This window comes from Hyla sarda, chromosome 1 (assembly GCF_029499605.1).
Source record: "Hyla sarda isolate aHylSar1 chromosome 1, aHylSar1.hap1, whole genome shotgun sequence".
Classification (NCBI taxonomy): domain Eukaryota; kingdom Metazoa; phylum Chordata; class Amphibia; order Anura; family Hylidae; genus Hyla; species Hyla sarda.
The window spans coordinates 370,003,185-370,028,958 of record NC_079189.1 but is presented as its reverse complement, the minus strand read 5'-3'; the positions used below and the strand labels follow the sequence as shown (position 1 = coordinate 370,028,958).

The window sequence follows — 25,774 nt, the reverse complement described above, 5'->3', positions numbered from 1 at the left end:
GGGCTTTCAGGAGGAAATTCTGCCGTGTGAAAAGACCCTTAGTGTTAGGATTCGGCAGGTTGGATGTGGATCCTCTGTGTCAGCGAGGGATTGGCGTGGACCGTACCGGTGGACCGGTTCTAGGTTGCTACTGGTATTCACCAGAGCCCGCCGCAAAGCGGGATGGTCTTGCTGCGGCGGTAGCAACCAGGTCGTATCCACCGGCAACGGCTCAACCTCGCTGACTGCTGAGAAGGCGTGGGACAGAAGGGCTAGACAGAGGCGAGGTCAGACGTAGCAGAAGGTCAGGGCAGGCGGCAAGGTTCATAGTCAATGGTGATAGCAGAAGGTCGGGAAACACTGATATGGCAAACACTGGAAACGCTTTCTCAAGGCACAAGGGCAACAAGATCCGGCAATGCTGGGAAGGGGAAGTGAGGTTATATGAGCAAGGAGCAGGTGGAAGCTAATTACAGTGATTGGGCCAGGCACCAATTAGTGGTGCACTGGCCCTTTAAATCTTAGAGAGCTGGCGCGCGCGCGCCCTAGAGAGCGGAGCCGCACGCGCCGTGACAGCCGGGAACCGGGACAGGTGAGTAGCTTGGGATGCGATTCGCGAGCGGGCGCGTCCCGCTATGAAATTGCATCCCCGCCGGCAGTGTCAGTGCAGTGCTCCCGGTCAGCGGGTCTGACCGGGGCGCTGCAGAGAGGAAAACAGGGAGGAAGAGCAGGGACCCGGAGCGCTCGGCGTAACACTTAGTTTAGAAAATATGGTTTGATGACAGGTACTCTTTAAGCTTTTTTTCCTGGAGGATCACTTCAAAGACATTGCATAAAATTAATCAATATGACCTAAACATTTAGACATGAAATGACTGAGATGGAATTTTAAGCAAGTTAACTAATTTATTTTAGAGCTGATATAAATGGTAAAAAAAAAAAGCTAAATATTAGTGAACATGCACTTCTTGAAATTGGGTGATTAACATTGTACCTTATTTTGGTCAGGGAATTTGGGCAGCTTGCTCTGGACCTCTTAGAAAATGCTTTCAAAATGAATGAGCAAATGGCAATGAAACTTCTGACATGTGAGCTGAAGAATTGGAGCAGCTCTACCTGCCTAAAACTAGCAGTGTCATCTGCCCTGCGCTCCTTTATGACCCACACATGCACACAGATGCTGCTGACGGACATGTGGATGGGGTGCTTGAAGATGAGGAAGAACTCTTGGCTCAAGGTGTAGTTTATAGTAATCAACGGATTCTTCTTCTTCAGTCCAGTAACTTTTATATTGTTGTGTATTATGTATTGTATGCGTACGAGAATATCAGATTTTATACTTCGTTTTATGGGCTATAATTGTTTGTTTGATTACTGTCTACTATTTATTAACCTATACAATGGGGCATATGGATGGAAAAGAAGTGCTTAGCAATGCTAGATATAACCATAGCAGCTGTCAAGAGCATCAGCTGTTCATTGTAGTTGTGTACTAGTGACATGTCTAGGATTCAGTCCCGGTAGGTTATTTGATAGGTTAAAGGTTAATAGATCTTACTATATAAATCTGTGCTGGTCAGCCATATAAAGCCAAATTGAATGTTTGTGGGTAAGTTAAAGGAGTTTTCAATTTTTAAATTCCTGATGAAGAGTTAAGTTCTATGATTTAGAATTTGACTCTAATTTCATTCTAATATGATCACAAGTAGTAATATAACACCTTTCTTTAAAGTCCATAAGTATATATATATATATATATATATATATATTCAAATCAAAAAAATTTGCAGTATCTTGTAATACCTTTTTTATTGGACTAACAGCACTTTGTAGAGAAGCTTTCGGGATTCCTCACTTTATCAAGTCCAAAGCAAATCTAAGCTCTCAAGTAGAAGACACAGGTTACATCTCACAAATATGCAGGGGTTAAGACAATAGATGTGGAGAATTCACACTAAGATGGGCCATAAATTGTCCTGCTATAGGAACCTTGATCTAATCCTTATCTATTTAATCTGTGTTCCTATAGCAGGACAATTTATGGCCCATCTTAGTGTGAATTCTCCACATCTATTGTCTTAACCCCTGCATATTTGTGAGATGTAACCTGTGTTGTGAGCTTAGATTTGCTTTGGACTTGATAATGGGAGGAATCCCGAAAGCTTCTCTACAAAATTCTGTTAGTCCAATAAAAAAGGTATTACAAGATACTGCAACATTTTATGATTTGCATCTGCATCACTGGACTAATACGGCTACTCAAATTTACTATATATATATATATATATATATACACGTATGTGTGTGTGTGGGTGTGTGTGTGTGTGGGTGTGTATCCATTATCTTTAGAAACTCCATTTATGACTGCTGTACCATACTCTCTTCTAAAGATAATTTTAGGAATTCTGTTGCCACCCTGCATCTTGATGTTGGAGTTTAAAACGAAGGCAGAAATGTCCCATGTACCTCAGGCACAGGAATCTCACCAATTTGCCAGGTTTTATGTAGATACCCCTTCTCCTAATATGCGGTTGGAACACATAGTGGTGAGTATTGCTTCTCTTTATAGTTACTGTACCATTATGAGTATACACAGTATAAAGCACTGGATACAGGACCACGTGTCCTTCACAGCCCTTAGTACCCATACTCTACGGGGTACATACCACCCGCCCTGGTGAACATGGCCTGTGCATGCATTGCATAGATACCATGTCAAATTGTACATATCTTACCCAGTGAAAAAGGTGTTGTCTTCATGAGTATTGTTTTAAAAGAGAGAGCCATAGGATTTATTACCACTACCCATACACCGATAGTTGACAGCCAGCTGCAGAATCGAATTCTAAATACATGAAAATACTGATTTATATATACTACTAGTTAAGCATCTCTTCCTATAGCCCCTGCTGAGGAAATATGGCCGATATATATAATATATCGTATATGGAACTGAAAACCTGTCACAGTAAATCTGGTCTTGATAAGGGTTTGTCTTTGCCTAGAGGTTCTACTGTAATCCTAGCTAAATAGAAGTTTTAACATCTTTACAGACTCATGGGTACATACAGCGTGCCCCACCAAAGCTGACGATTTGTTGAAAGATCGTAATGAAAAATTATTCTAGCTAACTTATAAACAAGGTGTCATTAGAAAGAAGTTATCTGTAGTTTTCGCTTTTCTTAAACTTTTCTTTGTCTTGTTCAGCAAAGCTTTGATGCTGAAAGGGGTGCGAAAAATTCAACCGAAGAAAAAAATAATGTACAGGGAAATCTGTCTATAACTAGAAAAATTAGCAAGTTCTACAGCGCCCCTATTGTCAAGTTTTGGTTTCACACTGTAAGTAAAATTTTGTAGCAAGGTATCAAATGTTGAATAATTAACTAAAGAAATGTACTTTCTAACCCTATATTTCACACACACACACACACACACACACACACATATATATATATATATATATATATATATATATATATGTGTGTGTGTATATATATATATATATATATATATATATATGTGTGTGTGTGTGTGTGTGTGTATATATATATATATATATATATATATATATATATACTGACCTTTTTCTTATTGGTATTTCTAGATGGCATACCTGGTCTTTCTAATGCTATTCACATACGTAGTGTTGGTGAAGATGGAGCCGGTGCCCAGTGTCCATGAATGGCTGGTCATTACCTATATCTTTACTAATGCTATTGAGAAAGTCAGAGAGGTGAGTGTTCTTAGCACATTGAGCACATTCTGCATGTGTCAAGTTGCACATTTTGAACATCACGAGGTTTCCGGCGTCTGGGACCCAAAGCAATCAGTTACAAGTGAAGCTGTTAAAGAGTCCCGCTTTTAGCAGCTTCACTTGCAGGACCTTTTGTAATGTCATTAGAGGTTCTGAAAGTATAACTGATTCTGCACCACGCAGAAAGATGAAGTTATCGTGGTGCAGGTAATAGGGAAGTGTGTATGAAGAATGTTTGCGTAAGGGAGAGCAGAGAGACCTGCCTATTGTATGCATGCCCTTAGCAAAAGGCTGTAATGATGCCAATGAAAAGTAGTGAGAAAGAGGAGAAGCAGGCCATGAGTAGTAGTCTGTGGGAGAGGGGGGCAATAAGCAACAGTTTTTGTAAGAAAGTTGGCAGGGCATGAGCAGCAGTCTGTGTGAGAAAAGGGGGGGGGGATGAGTGGCAGTCTATGTAAGCGGCCATAATTGTAATTTTCTGTTAGAGAGGAAAGCCATGAGCAGCAGTCTGTGAGAGAGGGGACCCTGAGCAGCAGTCTGTAAGAAGGGACCATCAGCAAGTGTCGATGTTAGAGGGGTTGCCATGAGCAGCAGTCTCTTTGGGGGAGGGGCCATGAAAAGCATTCTACGTCAGAAAGGGCAGTAAAAATGAGAGGGCAGCCCTGAGAAGCACAATATATAGGAGGAGAGTGGTTTGAGCAGCAGTCTATGTGAGAGAGAAGTAAAACAAAAGAATGTGCTCTATAGTGAAACACCACCAGAGGATAATCCCAGTAAGGAGAAAGTTGTGCTTACCGCAGGTGGTTGTGTAAACTCACACACAACAATGGTTTCGGTGAGTGAGAATGACGGTTCCTTCCGTGGCCCTCCTGCTTATAGATAACGGATAACTAGAAGACTTCTTAATTATTTCATTATCCGTTATGTGAGAGAGAGGCATTGTGCGGCAGTCTATGTGAGAAGTGGGGTATAAGAAGAAGTCTATGGAGGGTAGGTCTTTTGGCCTAACCTGGGTCTAAATTCATTCTCGCCTTTGGTCTGGGACCTATTATTTTGTACCCCCTGGCAAGATTGTTTGTTATCCCTGTCTTCAGGTTCTATTCTATTGGGAGATATTGGGCAGTATTGTAGGTGAACTATTGGGTGCACACAGAGCAGCAAGCATGGTAGAAGCAGGATGGCAATAATAAAGGATATTAATTCTGTAATAATTCTGTAGTCGATTTTGTTATTGTCCAGAAACATTGTCATACTGGCCTACACAGACTACAGACCATAGTAAATTCACTATACTTATTTTATTTATGCAAATTTTAGACTTTTGATGTACACTACAAGTGAAGCTAATGGACAGTTTCGAAAACAGGGCCTACAAACTGGTTCCTGATAAAATATTTATGGTTTCCTGAAACTTTCTTGTGTTGTCAAACATTTAACTTGTTTGCAAATAATTGAAAGTGTGTGACATGTTATTATGCAGATGTGTTCATTGTGGGTCGTATCTGGCACTTGCTATAAGCTGCCAATATGGGTCCTCCATTCTTATCACTAGGATCACACTAGGAGTAATGGGTTATATTATTATGCACGTCATGTTTGAAACCCTGTAGGTGCCTGTTGTTCAGTGATGTTGAAAGATCCCTTCAGGGCTACATCATGTTTACAAAGTGTTTAGTCAGTGGGGTCACAGAGTAAATAAACTGTGATACTCTGAATGCCTTTGTAATAGCAAAAGTAGTGTGAATTTAGTGCTAATATATTAATTCCGGGGTAGGAACATATGCTACCGAGCAGATTTAATTAAACATTGTCAGAGCAATGCAATTGATTTCAGTTCTCAGTAGGTCTTTTTCTCCAACTTCTAACCTGTTTGCTTGGCTGCATGCATGTGATATTGTGTGTCTGCCTTATCACAGTGGAATTTTACAATGTCTAATGAAATACATAGACAATCATGTATTTAACCTGATAAATTTTAGAAGAGGCAAATCCCATGTGTATAATGTATTGTAACGCAAATTTGTAATTTCCTTTTCGCATGGCTTCAGATGTAATGTAAAGCTCCTGAGCACCAACTGAAAATCTTTATGCAACTGCTGGCATTTTTATATATCTGTGGTTGTAATAGTACCTTTATATAGCACGTTTCTGGCTATAAGCATGCAAGGAATGCCTTACTGCTGGTCAAAGAAACGAACAACCCCTCCCCCCACCCCGTTTTCTTTGCCGGACCTCTTTGCCTTCCCAAAGAAGAAAATGTCCAGCACCAGAATGGCAGTAAAAATCATCACAAGGAACATGAACACTGATGCGTTTCGGACTGCACAGGGTCCGTAGTCATGCCATGATGTGCAGTCTTAAACGCATCAACGTTCATGTTCCTTGTGATGATTCAATAATAAAGTTATTCCCTAGCTTTTACTGCAATCTTGGTGCAGGACATTTTCTTCTTTGGGAATTGCAGTGGACTGGAAGCATTGCTGATTGAGCCCGTGCACAGGGGCAGTCAGTGGAGGTGAGAGCAGCAATCTTTCTTTGGTGACCTCTCCACCTTCTCCCTGTATGGTGGACAGCCTGCATGATGGACATTCTAGGCCTCAGCAAAATCTGATGCAAGCTTTGACGGCAGCTTTAGAGACTCAGTGTGCATGTGCCCGAGAGCCCCGGCTGTCCATCATACATGGAAAAGGAGGAGAGAGTGGGCAAAGGAAGCTGGAAGAGGTGCTGCAGCCCAACGGAACCTCAATGCCCAGACCACTCCTTTTTGATCTTTTGGATGGGCAATAAAATGCATTTACACCATATGGAACAAAAAACACAGTGTAATCTAGGGGTTGACACCTGAATTTGCCTACTTAGGCTGCTATTGGATCAGGGGATGTTCTAATGCCTCCAAAAATGACATATTGTTTAAATTTGTTTTATATTGAACATATTTTTTTTTTTTTGCTGATTTTTTTTTTATTTGCCACTTTACATTAAAATAATCCTGAATCATGCTTTTTTTTATTTTGAACACTAAGCCTAAGACTTCCTGTCCTGTACAAATCAATTACCAGCATTGCTTTCCTTATCATCCCAGACAGTGGAATGACCTCTGCAGAGGTCACAGAGCATTCCTAGGAAACTCTCCCATTCTAGACAATAGTATCTGGTCTAGTCTTTCGTGTTTATGTCCATGGGGCCTGTAAAGCATATCTCTTTTAAATAATGCAAAAAAAAAAGATGTAGTTTTAGGTGTGAGAATAGCCTTGTGTGTACTATATACAATGCATATGGAAAGTTTTCAGACCTTTTCATTTTTTTTTACATTTTGTTAAGTTGCAGCCTTGTGATAAAATAAAAAGGAAAAACAGTCCCCCCCAACAACATTCTCTACTTAATACCACATAATGACAAAGTGAAAACATAATGTTATAAATCTTTGCTAAATTATTAAAAAGAAAAAAACTAAAATATTACATTGACATTAGTGAGTAAGTACCCTTTACTGTACTTAATGAAAGCACCTTTGGCAGAGATAACGGCCTCCAGTCTTCTTGGGTATGATGCCGCAAGGTTTGCAAAACTAGATCTGGGGATTTTCTGCTGTTCTTCTCGGCAAATCCACTCCAGCTCTGTTAGGTTGGATGGAGATCATTGATGGACAGACGTTTTCAGGTCTCTCCAGGGATGTTCGACTGGGCTCAGGTCAGGGCTCTGGCTGGGCCACTGAAGGAAATTCACAAGGTTGTCCTTAAGCAACTCTTGTGTCATCTTGGTTGTGTGCCTAGGATCATTGCCTTATTGGAAGGTGAAACTTTGGCCCATTCTGAGGTCCAGAGCATTTTGGATCAGATTTTCCCTAAGAATATGTTTAGTTTGCCCCATTCAGCTGTCCCTCAACCCAGACCAATCTCTTTGTCCCAGCCACCGAAAAACACCCTCAAAGCATGTTGCTGCCATCACCATGCTTTGCTGTAGGAATGGTATAGGGCTGGTGATTAGCAGTGCCTGGTTTCCTCCAGACATAATGCTTAGAATTTAGACTAAATGGATAAATATTTCAGAAATATATATTTATATTTCTTTAGACCCCTTGAGAACCCTTGGTTTTTTTTAAACTTCACATTGGCTTTCATGTGTTTTTTTTCTTTTTTCTTTTTTTTTTACCGAAGAAAGGCTTTTTTTCTGGACGCTGGGCCATAAAACCCAGATCGGTGGAGTGCTGCAGTGATGGATGACCTTCTGGAAGTTTCTCCCATTAGGAGCTTTCGGAACTTAGCCAAAGTGATTATTGGGTTATTGGTCACCTCTCTTTTCAAAGCCGTTCTCCCTAAATTACTTAGTTTGGTTTGTCCAGGTCAAGGAAGAGTCCTGATTTCTTTTGGCATTTAAGAATTATGAAGGTCATTGTACTCTTGAGAACCTTCAGTGCAGCAGTTTTTTTTGTACCCTTCTCCAGATCTGTGCCTCCACACGATTCTCTGTCTGAGCTCTACAGGCAGTTCTTTCTGCCTCATAGCTTGTTTTTTGTTCTGATATGCATTGTCAGCTGTGAGACCTTATATAGACAGGTTGTGCCTCTCCCCAGAGATACATTTCACGTGTCATTGCAAAGGGTCTAAATACTTATGTCCATGTGAAATTTTAGTTTTTCCTTTTAAGAAAATTACTAAAAATGTCTTAAATTCATTCATCACTTTGTCAATATGTAGTATATTTTGGTTGAAAACTGAACATAGTTTAGTAAATGAGACATTTGGTAATTTGGTTTTAAAGGGGTACTCCGCCCCTGGCATCTTATCCCCTATCCAAAGGATAGGGGATAAGATGTCAGCTCGCCGGGGTCCCACTGCTGGGGACCCCGGGGATCGCCGCTGTGGCACCCCACCATCATTACTGCACAGAGCGAGTTCGCTCTGTGCGTAATGACGGGCGATACAGGGGCCGGAGCAGCGTGACGTCATGGCTCCGCCCCTCATGACATCATGGGCCGTCCCCTTAATGCAAGTCTATGGCGGAGCCGTGACTTAACGATGCTCCAGCCCCTGTATTGCCCTTCATTACGTGCAGAGCGATCTCGCAGTAGTGATAGCGGGCAGAGCGAGTGCGCAGTAATGATAGCGGGGTGCTGCAGCAGCGATCCCCGGGGTCCCCAGCAGCAGGACCCCGGAGATCTGACATCTTATCCCCTATCCTTTGGATAGGGGATAAGATGTCTAGGAGCGGAGTACCCCTTTAATATTACACTTTATATGTATTGCCGTGGAAGCCATTTTTGCAAACTTTGCAATAGGAAGTGTAGCCATACTGGGTAACACCTTTGAAATAAGTTCCTATTTTACCTAATAGGAATAACTGTAATACGATTTATCTAGAAATAAGTTCCTCTTTTACTTATATACAACGGCAGGTGGTTGTCTGTTTCTACGAATAAATATTAATATTAGAATTCTAACTGTGAGATTTAGGACACAAAAGCAAGGTTAACTCCTGGATATGAAAGGATTACCAGGTCAGCACTCTTTGTTCACTTTCTGTGAGTAAAAAAGGCATTTAGGGGACACTAAGGGTATGTTAACATTTGTTTTTTTGTGGAAGTTTTTTTTTTTGCTGAAAATTGTCACAAATTTAACTTGTAAATAAATGTGAGATTTTTCCTGTGCAAAAATTAAGAGCAATATGCCAAATATTGCAACTTGTTTTCTGGTAAAACATTGATAGATTTCCCTTTTATTTTATTTTTTTATTTTTACATGCAGTCTGATACCAGAACCCATAGGGAATCAATATCCAATGTTTTTCCTAGGAATCTGCAGTATAGTTCACTATGGTGTAGACATTTTCCTATATGGTTTTGAAATTGGAGTAATGGAAAAAGAAGTGACATGTTACTTTTTTCATGCATGATTCATATACACTGCTCAAAAAAATAAAGGGAACACCACAATGTAACTCCAACTCACTCCCACTTCTGTGAAATCACACTGTCCACTCAGGAAGCAACACTGATAGACAATCAATTTCACATGCTGTTGTGCAAATGGAACAGACAACAGGTGAAAATTATAGACACCCCCAATAAAGCAGTGGTGACCACAGACCACTTCTCAGTTCCTATGCTTTCCGGCTGATGTTTTGGTCACTTTTGAATGCTGGCGGTGCTTTCACTCTAGTGGTAGCATGAGATGGAGTCTACAACCCATACAAGTGGCTCAGGTAGTGCAGCTCATCCAGGATGGCACATCAATGCGAGCTGTGGCAAGAAGGTTTCCTCTGTCTGTCAGTGTAGTGTCCAGAGCATGGAGGCGCTACCAGGAGACAGGCCAGTACATCAGGAGATGTGTAGGAGGCCGTAGGAGGGCAACAACCCAGCAGCCTTTGTGCAAGGAGGAGCAGGAGGAGCACTGCCAGAGTCCTGCAAAATGACCTCCAGCAGGCCACAAATGTGCATGTGTCTACTCAAACGGTCAGAAACAGACTCCATGAGGGTGGTATGAGGGTCCGACGTCCACAGGTGGGGGTTGTGCTTACAGCCCAACACCATGCAGGACGTTTAACATTTGCCAGAGAACACCAAGATTGACAAATTCGCTACTGGCGCCCTGTGCTCTTCACAGATGAAAGCAGGTTCAAACTGAGCACATGTGACAGACGTGACAGTCTAGAGATGCCGTGGAGAACATTCTGCTGCTTGCAACATCCTCCAGCATGACCAGTTTGGCGGTGGGTCAGTAATGGTGTGGGGTGGCATTTCTTTGGGGGGCCGCACAGCCCTCCATGTGCTTGCCATAGGTAGCCTGACTGCCATTAGGTACCGAGATGAGATCCTCAGACCCCTTGTGAGACCATATGCTGGTGCGGTAGGCCCTGAGTTCCTTCTAATGCAAGACAATGCTAGACCTCATGTGGCTGGAGTGTGTCAGCAGTTCCTGCAAGAGGAAGGCATTGATGCTATGGACTGGCCCGCCCGTTCCCCAGACCTGAATCCGATTGAGCACATCTGGGACATCATGTCTCGCCCCATCCACCAATGCCATGTTGCACCACAGACTGCCCAGGAGTTGGTGGATGCTTTAGTCCAGGTCTGGGAGGACATCCCTCAGGAGACCATGTGCCACCTCATCAGGAGCATGCCCAGGCATTGTAAGGAGGTCATACGGGCACGTGGAGGCCACACACACTACTGAGCCTCATTTTGACTTGTTTTAAGGACATTACATCAAAGTTGGATCAGCCTGTAGTGGGGTTTTCCACTGATCATTTTCCATTGATCATTTTTGTGTGATTTTGTTGTCAGCACATTCAATTTTGTAAAGACGAAAGTATTTCATACAATTAGTTCATTCATTCGGATCTAGGATGTGTTATCTTAGTGTTCCCTTAATTTTTCTGAGCAGTGTAGATTCTGCATTGGGTAGCTTGGACAGGAGTTAGCCTCCAATCTTAACTAAATCTACTGCAAATCTACTGCAGAAATCCAAAGATTTTGGGGGGTATTTATCAAAGGATTTATGTGTTTTTTTCACGTAAGTTTGGCGCAATATTTTGGCGCAGTGTCTTTTTGCGCCAAAGTTTGGTGCATTTTCTCCACTGTCATTTTTACAACTTTCTCAAAATCACACGGTCCTGTGTGTGATTTTAACTTTGGTCAGTAATTCATCATTTGCACCAATCGATCTTTAGTGCAATTTTGCGCCTTTAGGGTTTTTTTTGGCGCAATTCACCGCCAAGAAATTTTGCACATGGAAAACACACACAGCAATGTCAGAAAATGTAAAGGCATCAAAATACATCAACATTTTTTTTTTGTGAAAGCAGCGACGCCTCCGGGGCTGCGCAATACTATCCTGTGACATAGTTGTCTCTGAGCCAGCATTGGACATGGCCACACAGGTTCAGGAAAGGTAAGCACTAAAGTAACCAAAAAAAAAACTACTCAAGTTGAAAATAAAATCCATTTCACATGGTGGCTATAAGCCCCACAAAAGAAAATAACTCATGTCACTTGCTGATATACTGCAGGAGGGACTCCGAAATGGCTGCTCTACAGGGTAAAATACGCGTCCTCTGTGGCGGTAAGTTCTGTGTAAAAGGCGCTGTGAACAGCTGATTTCAACATTCGAGACAAAATTACTAACAACTTGCACCAAATGATAAATTTGGTGCATGTCCACGAAAACCAAAGTGAAAAAAAAGGGTAAAAAGAAACTTTCAACAGTCAAAATTGATAAATACCCGCCTTTGACTTTGTATTCCACAATAGATTTTTTCCAACTAAAAATTCCATTGCGAGGATATGCCCTTACATTTTTTTTGAAATAATCCCATATTTTACTTGTTTCGTGTCATACTATTACTCTGTCATCAGTGGCTTCACATGTATTTCAATGTATGTGGCTACAGTTTTATTTACTTCTTTTAGGTTTTTATGTCAAAACCAGGAACATTCTCTCAGAAAGTCAAAGTCTGGCTAAATGAATACTGGAATGTAACTGACTTCATAGCTATTATTTTATTTGTGATTGGTTTTGCTCTTCGCTGGCCTGATCCACCTCTGCAAACAGCAGGGAGAATAATTTACTGTCTGGACATCATATTTTGGTATACACGACTTCTAGATTTCTTTGCTGTGAACCAACAAGCTGGACCTTACATTACTATGATTGGAAAGATGGTAAGAGTAAACTAAACATCATTTTGTATTGCCATGTCCATTTTCTATTATAAGTTTGGTCACATATTTAAAAGGCGATGGGACCCTCACTAATACAGAGAAGACCATGATCTCTGTTCTCAGTATTGAGGTGGCACCCTTGTTCCTAGAGTATGAAGATCCCAGTATACCAGTATATTGGCTATAATAATTTTCTGTACAGAATCCTCTAGCTGTCATATATTGTACTATAATAGTTCTAGACGGGGAAGCCCAACTTCTTAGAAACCCACTTAACCATGAAGAATTGGGTGGTATTGGTACTTATGTTCTGCTAATTTCTTGCCTGTTTTATTCAGTTTTAGCCTTAAAGGGAACCTGTCTCTGTGAAAATGTTATCTAATCTGTCAGGCTCATCTTATAAAGCAGTTAATGCTGAGCCAACCTTCGATGTGGGAATAGATTCAGTATAACGTGTCATATGTCAAAATCTTTGATCCTTCCATTGTTAAAAGTCCAGTGAGTGATCCTATCATTGGGTAACATTGTCCACTGGACTCCTAAGAATTGAAAGAGCAGTACAGTGGAGTGCAAGGTCCTTTTTCAGCCCAAAGATCCGAAAATTTGTTATTCTGCACATTTTTTTAAACTATATTTTTCCTTCTACTTGCATTCCATAAAATGCTTTTTCTTTGAAAATTATAGCATTTTAATGTCTGTAAGCTGAACTATCCTATTGTATTTTGTTCTACTAAACTGTATTTTACTTTTTTATTTTCTAGACATCAAACATGTTTGGCATTGTGATTATCATGGCTATTGTTCTGCTGGCCTTTGGTGTGGCTCGCAAAGCTATTCTTTCCCCATTAGAACCACCTTCATGGACATTGGCTCGTGACATTGTATTTCAGCCATACTGGATGATGTTTGGTGAAGTCTATGCCAGTGAAATAGATGGTAAGGCATGAGGTAACACTGATAACCCTTGGTGGCATAGCATAATAATTATTGCTAGATAGTGTACTGCAGATTTAGGTTGGGACCTTTGTATATTCATATACACTGATGATTCCATCAATTTTAATGTCCCATTCCAGCATGTGAAGAAGATCCAGATTGTCCTCCTGGCTCATTCATCACCCCGTTTCTACAAGCTGTCTACCTTTTTATTCAATACATCATAATGGTCAACTTGCTGATTGCTTTTTTCAAGTAGGTACCAATGGTATATTAATGCATAGAACATGGGTCAATAACATACTTGTAGAAATATTTGTCCACCTAGTGTTGTCAGTCCCCCAGCATGGAGCAAACATTACCCTTCTGCCTGTTGTGCCTATCCCTACAGGATGAATCTACTAACATTGGTGGCATTGGCCTTTTTTATAGTGTGGCTTTTGTTTGTACAAAAGCTGTAACTGGGTAAACTTTTTGTTCAGGCATTATGGTTGTCACTGGAAGCCCATGGTAAAGGAGGGCAGACAACTTTCATATAAGTTAGAGCATTCCATAACACCCGCATATCACCCTAATCTAGCATATCACAGCTATAGTGTTTGGAAAGGGACCCATAATCTATAATGACTGAGGATCTGCTCTATGGCATAGAATTCTGCCACATTATCGGCTATGAATACATTTTTTTACTAGACATTATACATTTGGAGTAATTCAATGTAGGTTTGATAACGGTCTGGCGAAAAATGGTGCCTGAGTATAAAGCTTCTTTGTTTTATGGAATCAATTCTATAGTTTTGATATCTTTTGATCTCTATTTATCATTCCCTGCACCAAGCCTTGTCTTTATGCAAGAAATGTTTGTCGAACTTCCACTTTTTGCTGCTCTGCTCTGGCGCAAGGAATGATATCTGCGCTATGTTTGTAATTTCTTAAAAAAATAACAATACCACAACTTTTTTTCTTGTCTTTCATTGTCCAGTAATGTGTACATGGAGATGAAATGCATTTCTCACAAACTGTGGAAGTATAACCGCTACAGATACATCATGATGTACCATGACAAGCCATGGCTACCGCCTCCATTTATTCTGCTGAGCCATATTTATCTGCTCATTCAACGCCTTTGCCAACATCATAATCACAATGAGAATGACCAAGATGAAGGTGATGTTGGATTAAGTAAGTACTTTATTTTTATGTTATCACATGTTATTTCTAGTCCATCTGAAGGCAGTCAAAAAGGGATCTGTAATAGCGACTAACATTAGGCCATCTTTTAGTCACCCAAATTAAAACAAACTATCTGATACAATAGCGCAGCATGGAATAGAAGGTCACATGTTAACTGGAGTAGCCATCTCAGCTGATCGGCTCAGAAGGATCATATGGCCACAGCACATGGCACCTCAGCAATAATGAGGCAAGAGATGCCTCCATGTGACTTGGCTTGGGAAATCAGCAAAAACTTCATGCAGATTACCAGCATACCAGCAGATAGTATTTGAGGGCACTGTGGATATTATACTAACACTGTTCAGGTCACTTTTAAGGGGGCACCAGGGGTTTTACTGTTATGGGATATTGATGGTACCATTACTATCACCCTTATTGGAAAATGTAAATTGCTTTATTATAGACACACGTTGGCCATCTTTATGTGGGCACTAACTAGGAATTATGGGGATGTATACAGAGTACTTAAAGAGTACCTTTCATGATCTTGTAAAATTGTATAGTGCTCCCAGTTCTCTGCCCCCATCATGATAAACCACCCCTGCCTTATTTTTTTTGTATTATTGTTTTAGTTTTCTACCTTGATATTGCTCTGTGATTTCTGCTCAGTCTCAGTAAATTTCACAGACTGGGCATGGGTGTTACCCAGCAGGTGTGACATCATCTGAAGGCATACAGGGAATAACTTCCTCCCTCACTTTGTTACACACAGCCCAGAGTCGTTCAGTGTGAGACATCTGCCAGGCCAGCAGGAGTCCAAAGTCTGTGCAAGAGATAGGGGGAAATGTGCTCTGGACAAGTAGGGAGACACCTAGTGGCAGCGTTTTTAAACACAAAAACTATTTTTTTTTAAACAAAGCACATTAGAAAGATTTTTTTTTTTTTTTACGTTAAGAAGTGCAATAACAAAAATAAGTTTCAATGACAAGGCCCATTTAAGTTGCAAACCTATTTTCTAACTTCTCTATGGATGTACCTGTAATTGGATGCTATGGCTAGATGTCACTAATAATAATATTAAAAATAATAAAATAAATCATTTATTTATTTATAAAATGCTTACATAAACTGCAGTGCTGTACAAAGATTGTCATCACTCACATCAGACCTTTTACTCAAAAAGGCTCACAATCTAAATTCCAAATTAACCATCAGTATGTTTTAGAGTGTGGGAGCAAATGGGAGTATCTGAAGGAAACCCAAGCAAACTCAGGGGGACCACACAAACTCATATGAGATGTTGAATTTTAACGTAATACACCAGTGCTGCAAAACAACTGCGGTCACTGTTACTGTTAGGGGACCTTTGCAGTTATGATCCCGTGATTGTCACATTTGTTGAGGTACCATTACTGTCACCCTGAATTGCTCTTCAGCAGACTCTAGTCACCTTTACGGGGCATAAAAAAGGAATTATGGGAATACAGCCGGAGTATTAAAGAGTCCAATCTCATTTTTCTGTTTCTCTTTAAAGGCGGATATAATGGTATGGATGCTGTGTGCTTTTAAAAACAGTATGCCTGTAAATGAATTTCAGGTTTTCCCTTTCAGGTTACAACAATACCTAATGTTATCTACTAAGATCTGTCATACCAAACTGCAGGCTGCTGTAAAATAAAGAAAGCCTAAAGGCCTAACGGACATGAAGCAGCAGTTTAGTCAGTGGGAAAATGTAAATTCGCCTCATGCCTTGATGTGTTTAATCAGTAGCTTTATTCTACAGGGCTTTATGGCTTGATGTGACTGTAGTGAGCTGTAGAGAAGAAGTCTTTTCCCTGTGATTAACACACTTACAACCCACCGTTCAGCTTTGTTTTCATCCTTTTAAATTGCCTAATTAAATCCAGCTCCTTGCTGACATTATTGTACAATACGGACATTCACAGAGTCACTTTTAATGTACCACTGGGAATCTCATTGTTTTTTTTTAGAATTGTCAAATAGAATTCTACCTCCCCAGATGAATTTCCTTGTGTCCAAAGGCATCTTCTACATAGAGCAGCACTGCCACCTTGTGGTGCAATTTCATAATTGCATCACTTACTTTTTGTCATTACAATTGTTATTTTTGGTTTGTGTTTGGGGGGTGGGGGGGATTGGATTCGAATATTGAACATTTCAATGGGCACTGCCAGATGCAAAAACTTTTTATATGTTGTACATCTTGGCATAACATTAACCTTTCTAATATACTTCATAACAACATTTTATTTTCTTTTTACAGAAATCATGGCTTATAAAAGCATGGCTTTGTCCAAGCTGAAGCACATACATGGACAAAGTCCAGTAAGTGAGGGTGGACTAGTACTCCTCTGTGTGTCTGATAGGACAGGAGAGAGCACAGAGGAGTCCAATCAGACAGGAGAGAGCACAGAGCAGTCCTATCAGACAGGAGAGAGCACAGAGGAGTCCAATCAGACAGGAGAGAGCACAGAGGAGTCCTATCGGACAGGAGAGAGCACAGAGGAGTCCTATCAGACAGGAGAGAGCACAGAGCAGTCCTATCAGACAGGAGAGAGCACAGAGGAGTCCAATCAGACAGGAGAGAGCACAGAGGAGTCCTATCGGACAGGAGAGAGCACAGAGCAGTTCTCTCAGACAGGAGAGAGCACAGAGGAGTCCAATCAGACAGAAGAGAGCACAGAGGAGTCCTATCGGACAGGAGAGAGCACAGAGGAGTCCTATCAGACAGGAGAGAGCACAGAGGAGTCCTATCAGACAGGAGAGGGCAAAGAGGAGTCCAATCAGACAGGAGAGAGCACAAAAGGAGTACTATTGGACAGGAGAGAGCACAGAGGAGTCCTATCAGACAGGAGAGAGCACAAAGGAGTGCTATCAGACAGGAAAGAGCACAGAGGAGTCCTATCAGACAAGAGAAAGCACAGAGGAGTCCTATCAGACAGGAGAGAGCACAAAGGGAGTACCATCAGACAGGAGAGAGCACAGAGGAGTACTATCAGACAGGAGAGGGCACAGAGGAGTACTATCAGACAAGAGAGATCACAGAGGAGTACTATCAGACAGGAGAGAGCACAGAAGAGTCCTATCATACAGGAGAGAGCACATAGGAGTGCTATCAGACAGGAGAGAGCACAGAAGAGTCCTATCATACAGGAGAGAGCACAGAGGAGTGGTATCAGACAGGAGAGAGCACAGAGGAGTACTATCAGACAGGAGAGAGCACAGAGGAGTACTATCAGACAGGAGAGAGCACAGAGGAGTACTAGCAGACCCTCACTTACTGGACTTTGTCCATGTCTTCAGCTTGGACGAAGCCATGATTTTATAAGCCATGATTTCTATAAAAAGGAAATAACATTTTCTCATGAAGTGTATTTGAAAAGTTATTGTTTTGCCAAGATGTACAACATATAAAAAAAAATTGTATCTGACAGTGCTCATTTAATATAAAAATGAAAAAGTTAAGCAATGAGACAAAGGATAATTTCTACTAACGCGTTGTTTTTTTTTAGAACTTTATCTCAGTGATGAAGAATTGAGAAAACTCCATGACTTTGAGGAGAAGTGTGTAGAAACATACTTTCATGAGAAAGATGAAAGTTTACACTCAAGTGACTGTGAAAGGATTCGTGCTACAACTGTGAGGTACGGTATTAGGAAAAAAATGGTTAAGTATAGGGAAAATCATTTGTCCTGTGTCAGAGTGGACCCAAAAGGATCCCATAAGATTACTGATAGAGTGCTGTCTATAGTAAAATGATGACAAATTGGAGTGATCTCTGATGCTGGTCATTACTGGCAGGTGTCAGCTGCACATAGCACCTGGCACCCACCATGATATGGTGTATGGCCCAGGTCTGGCTCCTGAACGTGTGCCATATTTCCTCACCTAACACAGGAAGTCGAAGGGGTTGAACTCAGCCTTCCTCTAGCAATGCCACCTAAAGCAAGTGGTCTCATTCCAGAAGCACCCCTGGCCCCAGGAAAATTACAGAGGGGACCTCTGGAACTAGTATACTCACATGGACTGTCACCCAAAAATGCAAAACCTTACATTTCTGAGTTTACATGTGGCTCTGCCTGTTTGACAAGGCAGAGCTTAGCACGATAGACTTTTTCACATTCCATATCCCAAGAAAATAACTATCTATCTACAGAAAAATCTGTGCTCTTAAAGGTTCTATTTAAAGCTATGGCAAATTCTGTAACATGGCTCCCCAATTATTATTTATAAAACTGGTGTTTTCTAATGTGGCAGACAAGTTTTTGAGTAACCTTAGGCACCAAGGCCCTGGTCTGACTGTAACCTCTGCACATTGTTCAACTGTTCCCCTGGTAAGCTTCAATATGCCATAACTTATGCCATAACTTCCTGTTGAAGAACATTCAGACCCCCTCCTGTAGAATACCCAATACGATCCTTTGGTTAGATGGCAACCATGGTTAGATTTTGTAGGTGCCCCCTCACCAACGGCACAACCCCCATAGAAAATAAAGGTTATGCCTAACCTTTCAACCAATGTTTTTTCTAATCATCCAGAAATTGTGATTTTTTTAAATAGCTATAGCTATTTGATACTTAAAGGTACTCCTCTGCTCAGCATTTGGAACAAACTGTTCAGAACACTGGAGCCCACACTACAGGCTGATCCAACTTTGATGTAATGTCCTTAAAACACGTCAAAATGATGCTCAGTAGTGTGTGTGGCCTTCACGTGCTCGTATGACCTCCCTACAACGCCTGGGCATGCTCCTGATGAGGTGGCAGATGCTCTGCTGAGGGATGTCCTCCCAGACCTGGACTAAAGCATCCGCCAACTCCTGGACAGTCTGTGGTGCAACGTTGTGTTGGTGGATGGAGCGAGACATGATGTCCCAGATGTGCTCAATCAGATTCAGGTCTGGGGAACGGGCGGGCCAGTCCATAGCATCAATGCCTTCCTCTTGCAGGAACTGCTGACACACTCCCGCCACAAGAGTTCTAACATTGTCTTGCATTATGAGGAACCCAGGGCCAACCGCACCAGCATATGGTCTCACAAGGGGTCTGAGGATCTTATCTCAGTACCTAATGGCAGTCAGGCTACCTCTAGCAAGTACATGGAGGGCTGTGCGGCCCCCAAAGAAATGCCACCCCATACCATTACTGATCCACCTCCAAACCGGTTATGCTGGAGGATGTTGCAGGCATCATCTCCTCATGCAGGCAAAAGCCCTTTTATGGAAAACCTATATACACAGGGAGAGACACTACAGGAGAGCCCCGGGGACAGACAGGGTCTCAACCTGACGGGACAAAAAAAAAAAAAATAAGTGTACTTATTAGCCTATTTTATATCATATGGGCATTCTTTGATGTACTCTGACATTCAGGATGTGGAATTAGACCTGGAGGTCATATCAAGGACCTAGGGTCTATTGGATATCAAGACACTATTGGAGATGATCCATAAAGAAGATTCCCACAGAGACTATATCGTACATCTATTAACCCTGCTTGCTTTGTGCTATACGTTTCTTCCTGTCTGTTATACATTGAATGGAATAAGTTATAATATATACTCCTCCACTGTGTATCCAGGGTCTAAATTATAACCCCTGATGAACCGTGGATATATTTAATCCACTGGGAAACGCGTCGGGTTTGATAAGGGTGTTAAATAGGGGATCGACCCTGGTTAGAGTCGTCTTGTATTGTAGACCCATGACTCTGTATTCATTTTATAGCAACTATAGGTTTTAACTGTATTCAATAAAAGTTGTTAAATTTTAGCTTTTTTGGTTGGTCTTGAGTTAGTAATGAGCTAAATTGGATTTGTGGTCCATATATCAGTCATTTGTTACCTCTAGCAAGTACATGGAGGGCTGTGCGGCCCCCAAAGAAATGCCACCCCATACCATTACTGATCCACCTCCAAACCGGTTATGCTGGAGGATGTTGCAGGCATCATCTCCTCATGCAGTCAAAAGCCCTTTTATGGAAAACCTATATACACAGGGAGAGGCACTACAGGAGAGCCCCGGGACAGACAGGGTCTCAACCTGACGTGACAGAAGGACCATATCCCGTACTGGGAAACCACAAAGAACCACAACTACTTGAGTAAAGTCGCCCTCGACGTCCATCCTGGAAGGCTGAGGAGCAAAATGGCCACGGGGCCACATGCAGTCCTGGGGCATTGCAATTAACGACCATATCCAAGCTGTTTGTTGACAAAAACTCAGAATGCACAGTCTCTGTATCAATGTCCATACATGCTCTGACAATTTGTATAACTGAGCAACCATAGGATTACTGGAGAATAAGGAGGAGTACTCTTAGCAACATACTTAGGACTACGTTAGGAACATGACCTATTAACCTTATTTTTGACTATGAATAGGACTATGACTATGCATATTATGACATGCGACTATGCATGTGACAACAATTTATACATATGACTAAGACATAACACTGGCGGATTGGATTGACGGAGGCATGACACACTTCTCCCCAGAACACTTTTTTTTAGCTATATTTATGCTAGACATTTTCAGATAACACTAGACACTTGTTACCTTTGAATTTTTAGTTACATGAGTAGTGAGTACAGGAATACCTTCTGGCCAGCAAAGTATCATGAGCACGTGAACACAAGAAAGTTACATTAGACATGTGAGACATAGGACACTCAAAGGCATTTGAATGGACTGTGATAAAGTAAGTGCTACAGCCCTAATGTACATTAGATATCTGTACATGAATTTATGTGTACTTATGGACTTTATGTAGTACATGACTTTAATCTATATTAAATATTGACTGTTCATGGTGTTAGTCCTTGTATCTTGTGGGTAACTGACCCTGGGTAGACCGTTGGGATCTACGCAGCACCACCTCTTACCATTCAAGAACACTTTCCTCTTCGGGAGCTCTTGGCACGACTGGAGTGATAGGGGTCTCTTGAATATCAAATTCCAGAGTTTGAGCTGGTTCTGTACTTTCTGAACTCGGACTGGCTGGCAGAGATACTGGAGACCTAGGAACCGGGGTGTAGACTGGTACCAGTGGTGACAGGACTTGAGCTGGTGTTGCGACTAGAGTTGGTTGCACTGGCCCCTGAGATGGCATGACACAGAAGATTGCAGGTTGGCTGGGAGAGAACATGGGGACATCCATGGATGGGTGGATCCCCTCTCCAGGCACATACTCCCTCGCAGGTCTGACAGCTGGTGGAGGAGGTACAGGAGGTTAAGGCAGGTCTTCCTTGCAACATAATCCGGTTACAGTGGACGACTTGCAGCTCGTACCCTGGTTTCTGGATTGCGTACACATCTAAGTCTGGGTAGGGTACGGCCGTCACCGTGTAGGGCTCCATTTCCCAGATGGAGTCCAGTTTGTGGGTCCTCAGGAACTTCTGCAGCCTGACCTTGTCACCTAACTGGAGGGGTTTGGCGGAGGCATGACGGTTGTAGTCTTGCTGTTGCCTTTGCTGAGCCTCGCCCATCTTTTTATTGATGATCACTTTTGCTTCCACTCCATAAAAGCTTGCGGAGGGTTGTTGTAGGGAGCTTTAAGTCCAAACATCCAGTCTTTTGGCAGCTGCCTGTGTCGACCCATCATCAAGTAGAACGGGGTGTATCCAGTATAACAGTGGACTGGGTTATTATAAATTTCCAGCAATTCGGGCAACACAAGGGGCCACTCTTCATGCTTTGACAGAGATGCTGCTCGCAGCATGTGGATAAAAACTTGATTGATGCGCTCACAGAGCCCGTTCCCTTGAGGGTGGTAAGCAGTAGTCCGGAGTTTCTTGCAGTGATGGAACTGACACAGCTCCTGAAAGAGTTGGGCCTCGAAGGCTGTTCCTCGATCCGTTAGGACAGACTCCGAACACCCAAGGATTTGCACCCAATGTGTCAAAGATTTTACCCCTGTTTTGTGTGCATTTTTTTGCGCAAAATTTTGCGCAAGCCCTTTTTTTGCGCATTTTTTTGCGCATTTTTTTGCGCACGTTTTGGTAGACCATGTCCTCCAGATGTGGCTGAATCAGGGTACCTTGGAGTGACATCTATAGTACACATGGATTTATTAACAGCGTACTTTTTTTTTACACCCAAAATTTTGCCGCAAGTGCTGTTTTTTTTCCCGCAAATATAAGCCATCTTGGACTTAACATAGCAAGATGCTCTAAATCATCGATTCTATTTTCCAAAGAGTGGTTTGAGGAGATTACTACATTTACCCGCAATTTATGAAGCTTATTGCGCTTGATACATTTAGCGCTTCTGCACATAATTTAGAATTCGGGAAAAGGGGTAAACTGCTTCTACCATACACAAATAATGATACATGTCCCCCAATGAGAGTAGAACATCTGGGCCATTGTTTTGGTTGTGAGGTCTTTAACGGGCAGTACGACAACCCACTTGGAGTAGTGATCCACCATGGTGAGAGCATAAGTGTACCAGGAACGGGTAGGAGACAACTTGACATGGTCTAGCATGACCAACTGGTTAGACCTTTCACTCTGGATGGAATGGAGGGGTGTTCTTGCGTTTTTTCGCCCGCTCTTGGTGACATTGCAGATGGCACACTCACTGCACCATTTGTCGAAGTCGCTCCACATCCCAATACAATAGAACCTTCGTCTGATAGTAGCATCGGTCTTGTGGACTCCAAAGTGTCCCGAACAGTCGCTTCCTCTGTCGCCACAGATGTTTCAACTCATAGTCACACTGGGCCCGGTGTAAATGGGTTGGTACCTTTTTCATCAGAAGGTAGTCCAGCAGATCCCCCATGACTCAACTTTCGTCTTGTAGAGTCTTCCAGGTGTATAGGTCTTCCTAGTCCCCCTCGGACCTGGGTTCACCCTCTTCAAGGGTGGTCACAGTATTCTGACTCCTAGTATTCTGACTCTGGCACCCAGTTTGGCAGTATTCAGATGGGCCAATGGGTTATTATCCGTGTAGACGGTAAATGGCGTGGCAGCCAAGTAATCTTTAAACTTTTCAGTTATGGCCCATACGAGGGCGAGTAGTTCCAACTTGAAAGAGCTGTAGTTGGCATCGTTCTTCTCTGCTCCTCACAGATTACGACTGGCATAGGCTATCACTCGCTCTTGCCCTTCTTGAACTTGGGACAGGACAGCTCCGAGACCTTCACAGCTGCGCCAGAATGGGTGGTTCTGTCAACAGGTGTTTAAGAGCTCGGAATGCTGTCTCTTGCTCTTTGGCCCACTCAACAGGTAGTCTTCCACTGTAGCTCTCCTTCGCCTTACCCCTGCGGAGAGCCGTGAGGGGTTTTGCAATCTGAGTGAAATTAGGAATGAAGTGGCGGTAGTAGCCGGCAAATCCCAGGAAGCTCCTGATGTCTTTCACCGTGCGTGGGGTAGGCCAGTTCTTAACAATCTCTACCTTCTCAGGATTAGGCTGGACTCCCCCGGCGCTGACAACATGACCTAGGTAGTGTACCTGAGGTTTAAGATGACACTTTGACGGCTTAATCTTCAGCTCATGTTTGATCATGACTTGGAAGACGTTTGACAGGTGACTAAGGTGCTCCTGGTAGGACTTGGAGTACACAATGACATCATCTAGGTTCAACAGGACACTTTGAAAGTTTAGATGGCCCAGGCACCGCTCCATCAGATGCTGGAAAGTAGCAGGGGCATTGCACAGCCCAATCGGCATACTCTTGAATTAGAACAGTCCCATGGGTGTCATAAAGGCTATCTTTTCTCGGTCTTCCTCGGCCATAGTCACTTGCCAATACCCACTGGTTAAGTCCAAGGTGGAAAAGTAAGCAGCTGACCCGAGGGTTGTAAGTGACTATTCGATTCTTGGAAGGGGATAAGCGTCCTTATGTGTGACAATATTCAGTTTCCTGTAGTTGACACAAAAACGGATGGTCCCATCTTTCTTCTTGACCAAGACAAGGGGCACCGCCCAAGGACTCTGACTGTTGAATAACATCATCATCCTTCATGTCAACGAACATCTTCTTAATGGTTTGATACATGCCTGGCACGACTGGACGGTGTCTTTCTTTGATAGGCGGGCTGCCACCTGTGAGGATCCTGTGCTGGATCATGGACGTGTGTCCAAAGTCTGTGGGGTGTTTACTGAAAGCTTCGTGTTACCTCTTGGCGACATTAATGACTCCAATGACTTGATCTCTCGGACTGGTCTCGTCTCCCACTTGGGGTTGTGCCCACCAGGGCTCAGGGGAACTTGCAGCAGATCCGGAGTGACTTGGGCTACCTGCTGTTGGGCTACCTTTCTGTTAAAGGGGTATTACTCCCAGAATATCTAGCGGGTGAAGGAGCATAGTAACTGGGATTACATGGGGCAGGAGCAGAGGGGGTTTCTCTAGGCAAGGATTGTTCACGGGAGAGTGGAGCAGGCTGGGGGGCGAGCTCCTTGACAACCTTAGTCAATTGTGCAATGTCTTGTTTAATACACTGTAGGTCTGAATCTGTAGTGACTGACAGGGTTGCTTGGACTGTGGTGACTGGCAAAGTAGAGGACACTGGGGCGGGGACAGGTGAAGTGGTGGTAAAGGTCTGGCTACCGCCCCTAGTGGCTCTTGGACAGGTGTAAGGGGTGTACAGACCTCCTCTAACTCAGTCCTGGACTCAATCACTTGAAAGCGGGGAATGGTATATACGCAAACATTCTCAGTTGGGCTTTGTCCCACTTATTAAAAGACCCATCAATAAATCTGTCCATTAACAACTTGTTGCCCTGCTCGGGAGTTATACTATCTAATTTTTGGACAATCTCTAGGGCATTCTGCAAGGCTACGGCATAAGCTCTCATGGTCTCGCCAGGCTTCTGTTGCCTTTCATACAGCCAGAGACATACCTCTGACGGAGAATGTGACTCAAATACCTGGTACAGTCCTTCAAAGATCTGCTCAACAGTCACCTTCTCGGAGGCAGACCAGGTGCAGACTTCCTCTAGTGCTGGTCCCTGTAGCTATCCTGTGAGCAACTGCACTTGTTGATTAGGGGGGAGAGAATAAAAGACAAAGACACTCTGGATCCTCTCCTTGAAATCCCTAAGGGTGAAGGGGTCTCTATTGTAGGTAGGGAGGACAGGGTTCCCTATGAATACCGGTGCTGACATCTTGTAGACTTTTTGAGTATGCCATCACTTTAAGAAGAATTGAATGCTTTGTCACTTTAAGATGAATTGAGTGCGCTGCCGCTTTAAGATGAATTGAGTGCGCTGTCGCTTTAAGATGAATTAAGTGCGCTGTCGCT

The 25,774-nt window shown here is 42.6% G+C and overlaps 1 protein-coding gene across 1 annotated transcript in view; it reads left to right on the top strand.

Annotated features, from left to right (window-relative positions):
- The window catches only part of TRPM6 (transient receptor potential cation channel subfamily M member 6), a 225,216-nt gene that overhangs the window by 130,444 nt on the left and 68,998 nt on the right, over positions 1-25,774 (top strand). Inside the window, exons 17-25 of the mRNA XM_056523253.1 lie at positions 988-1,216; positions 2,370-2,525; positions 3,187-3,318; positions 3,584-3,712; positions 12,141-12,392; positions 13,154-13,328; positions 13,469-13,583; positions 14,311-14,510; positions 18,038-18,170. Coding sequence (XP_056379228.1) covers positions 988-1,216; positions 2,370-2,525; positions 3,187-3,318; positions 3,584-3,712; positions 12,141-12,392; positions 13,154-13,328; positions 13,469-13,583; positions 14,311-14,510; positions 18,038-18,170 — 1,521 coding nt within the window. The remainder of the gene's footprint in view (positions 1-987; positions 1,217-2,369; positions 2,526-3,186; positions 3,319-3,583; positions 3,713-12,140; positions 12,393-13,153; positions 13,329-13,468; positions 13,584-14,310; positions 14,511-18,037; positions 18,171-25,774) is intronic.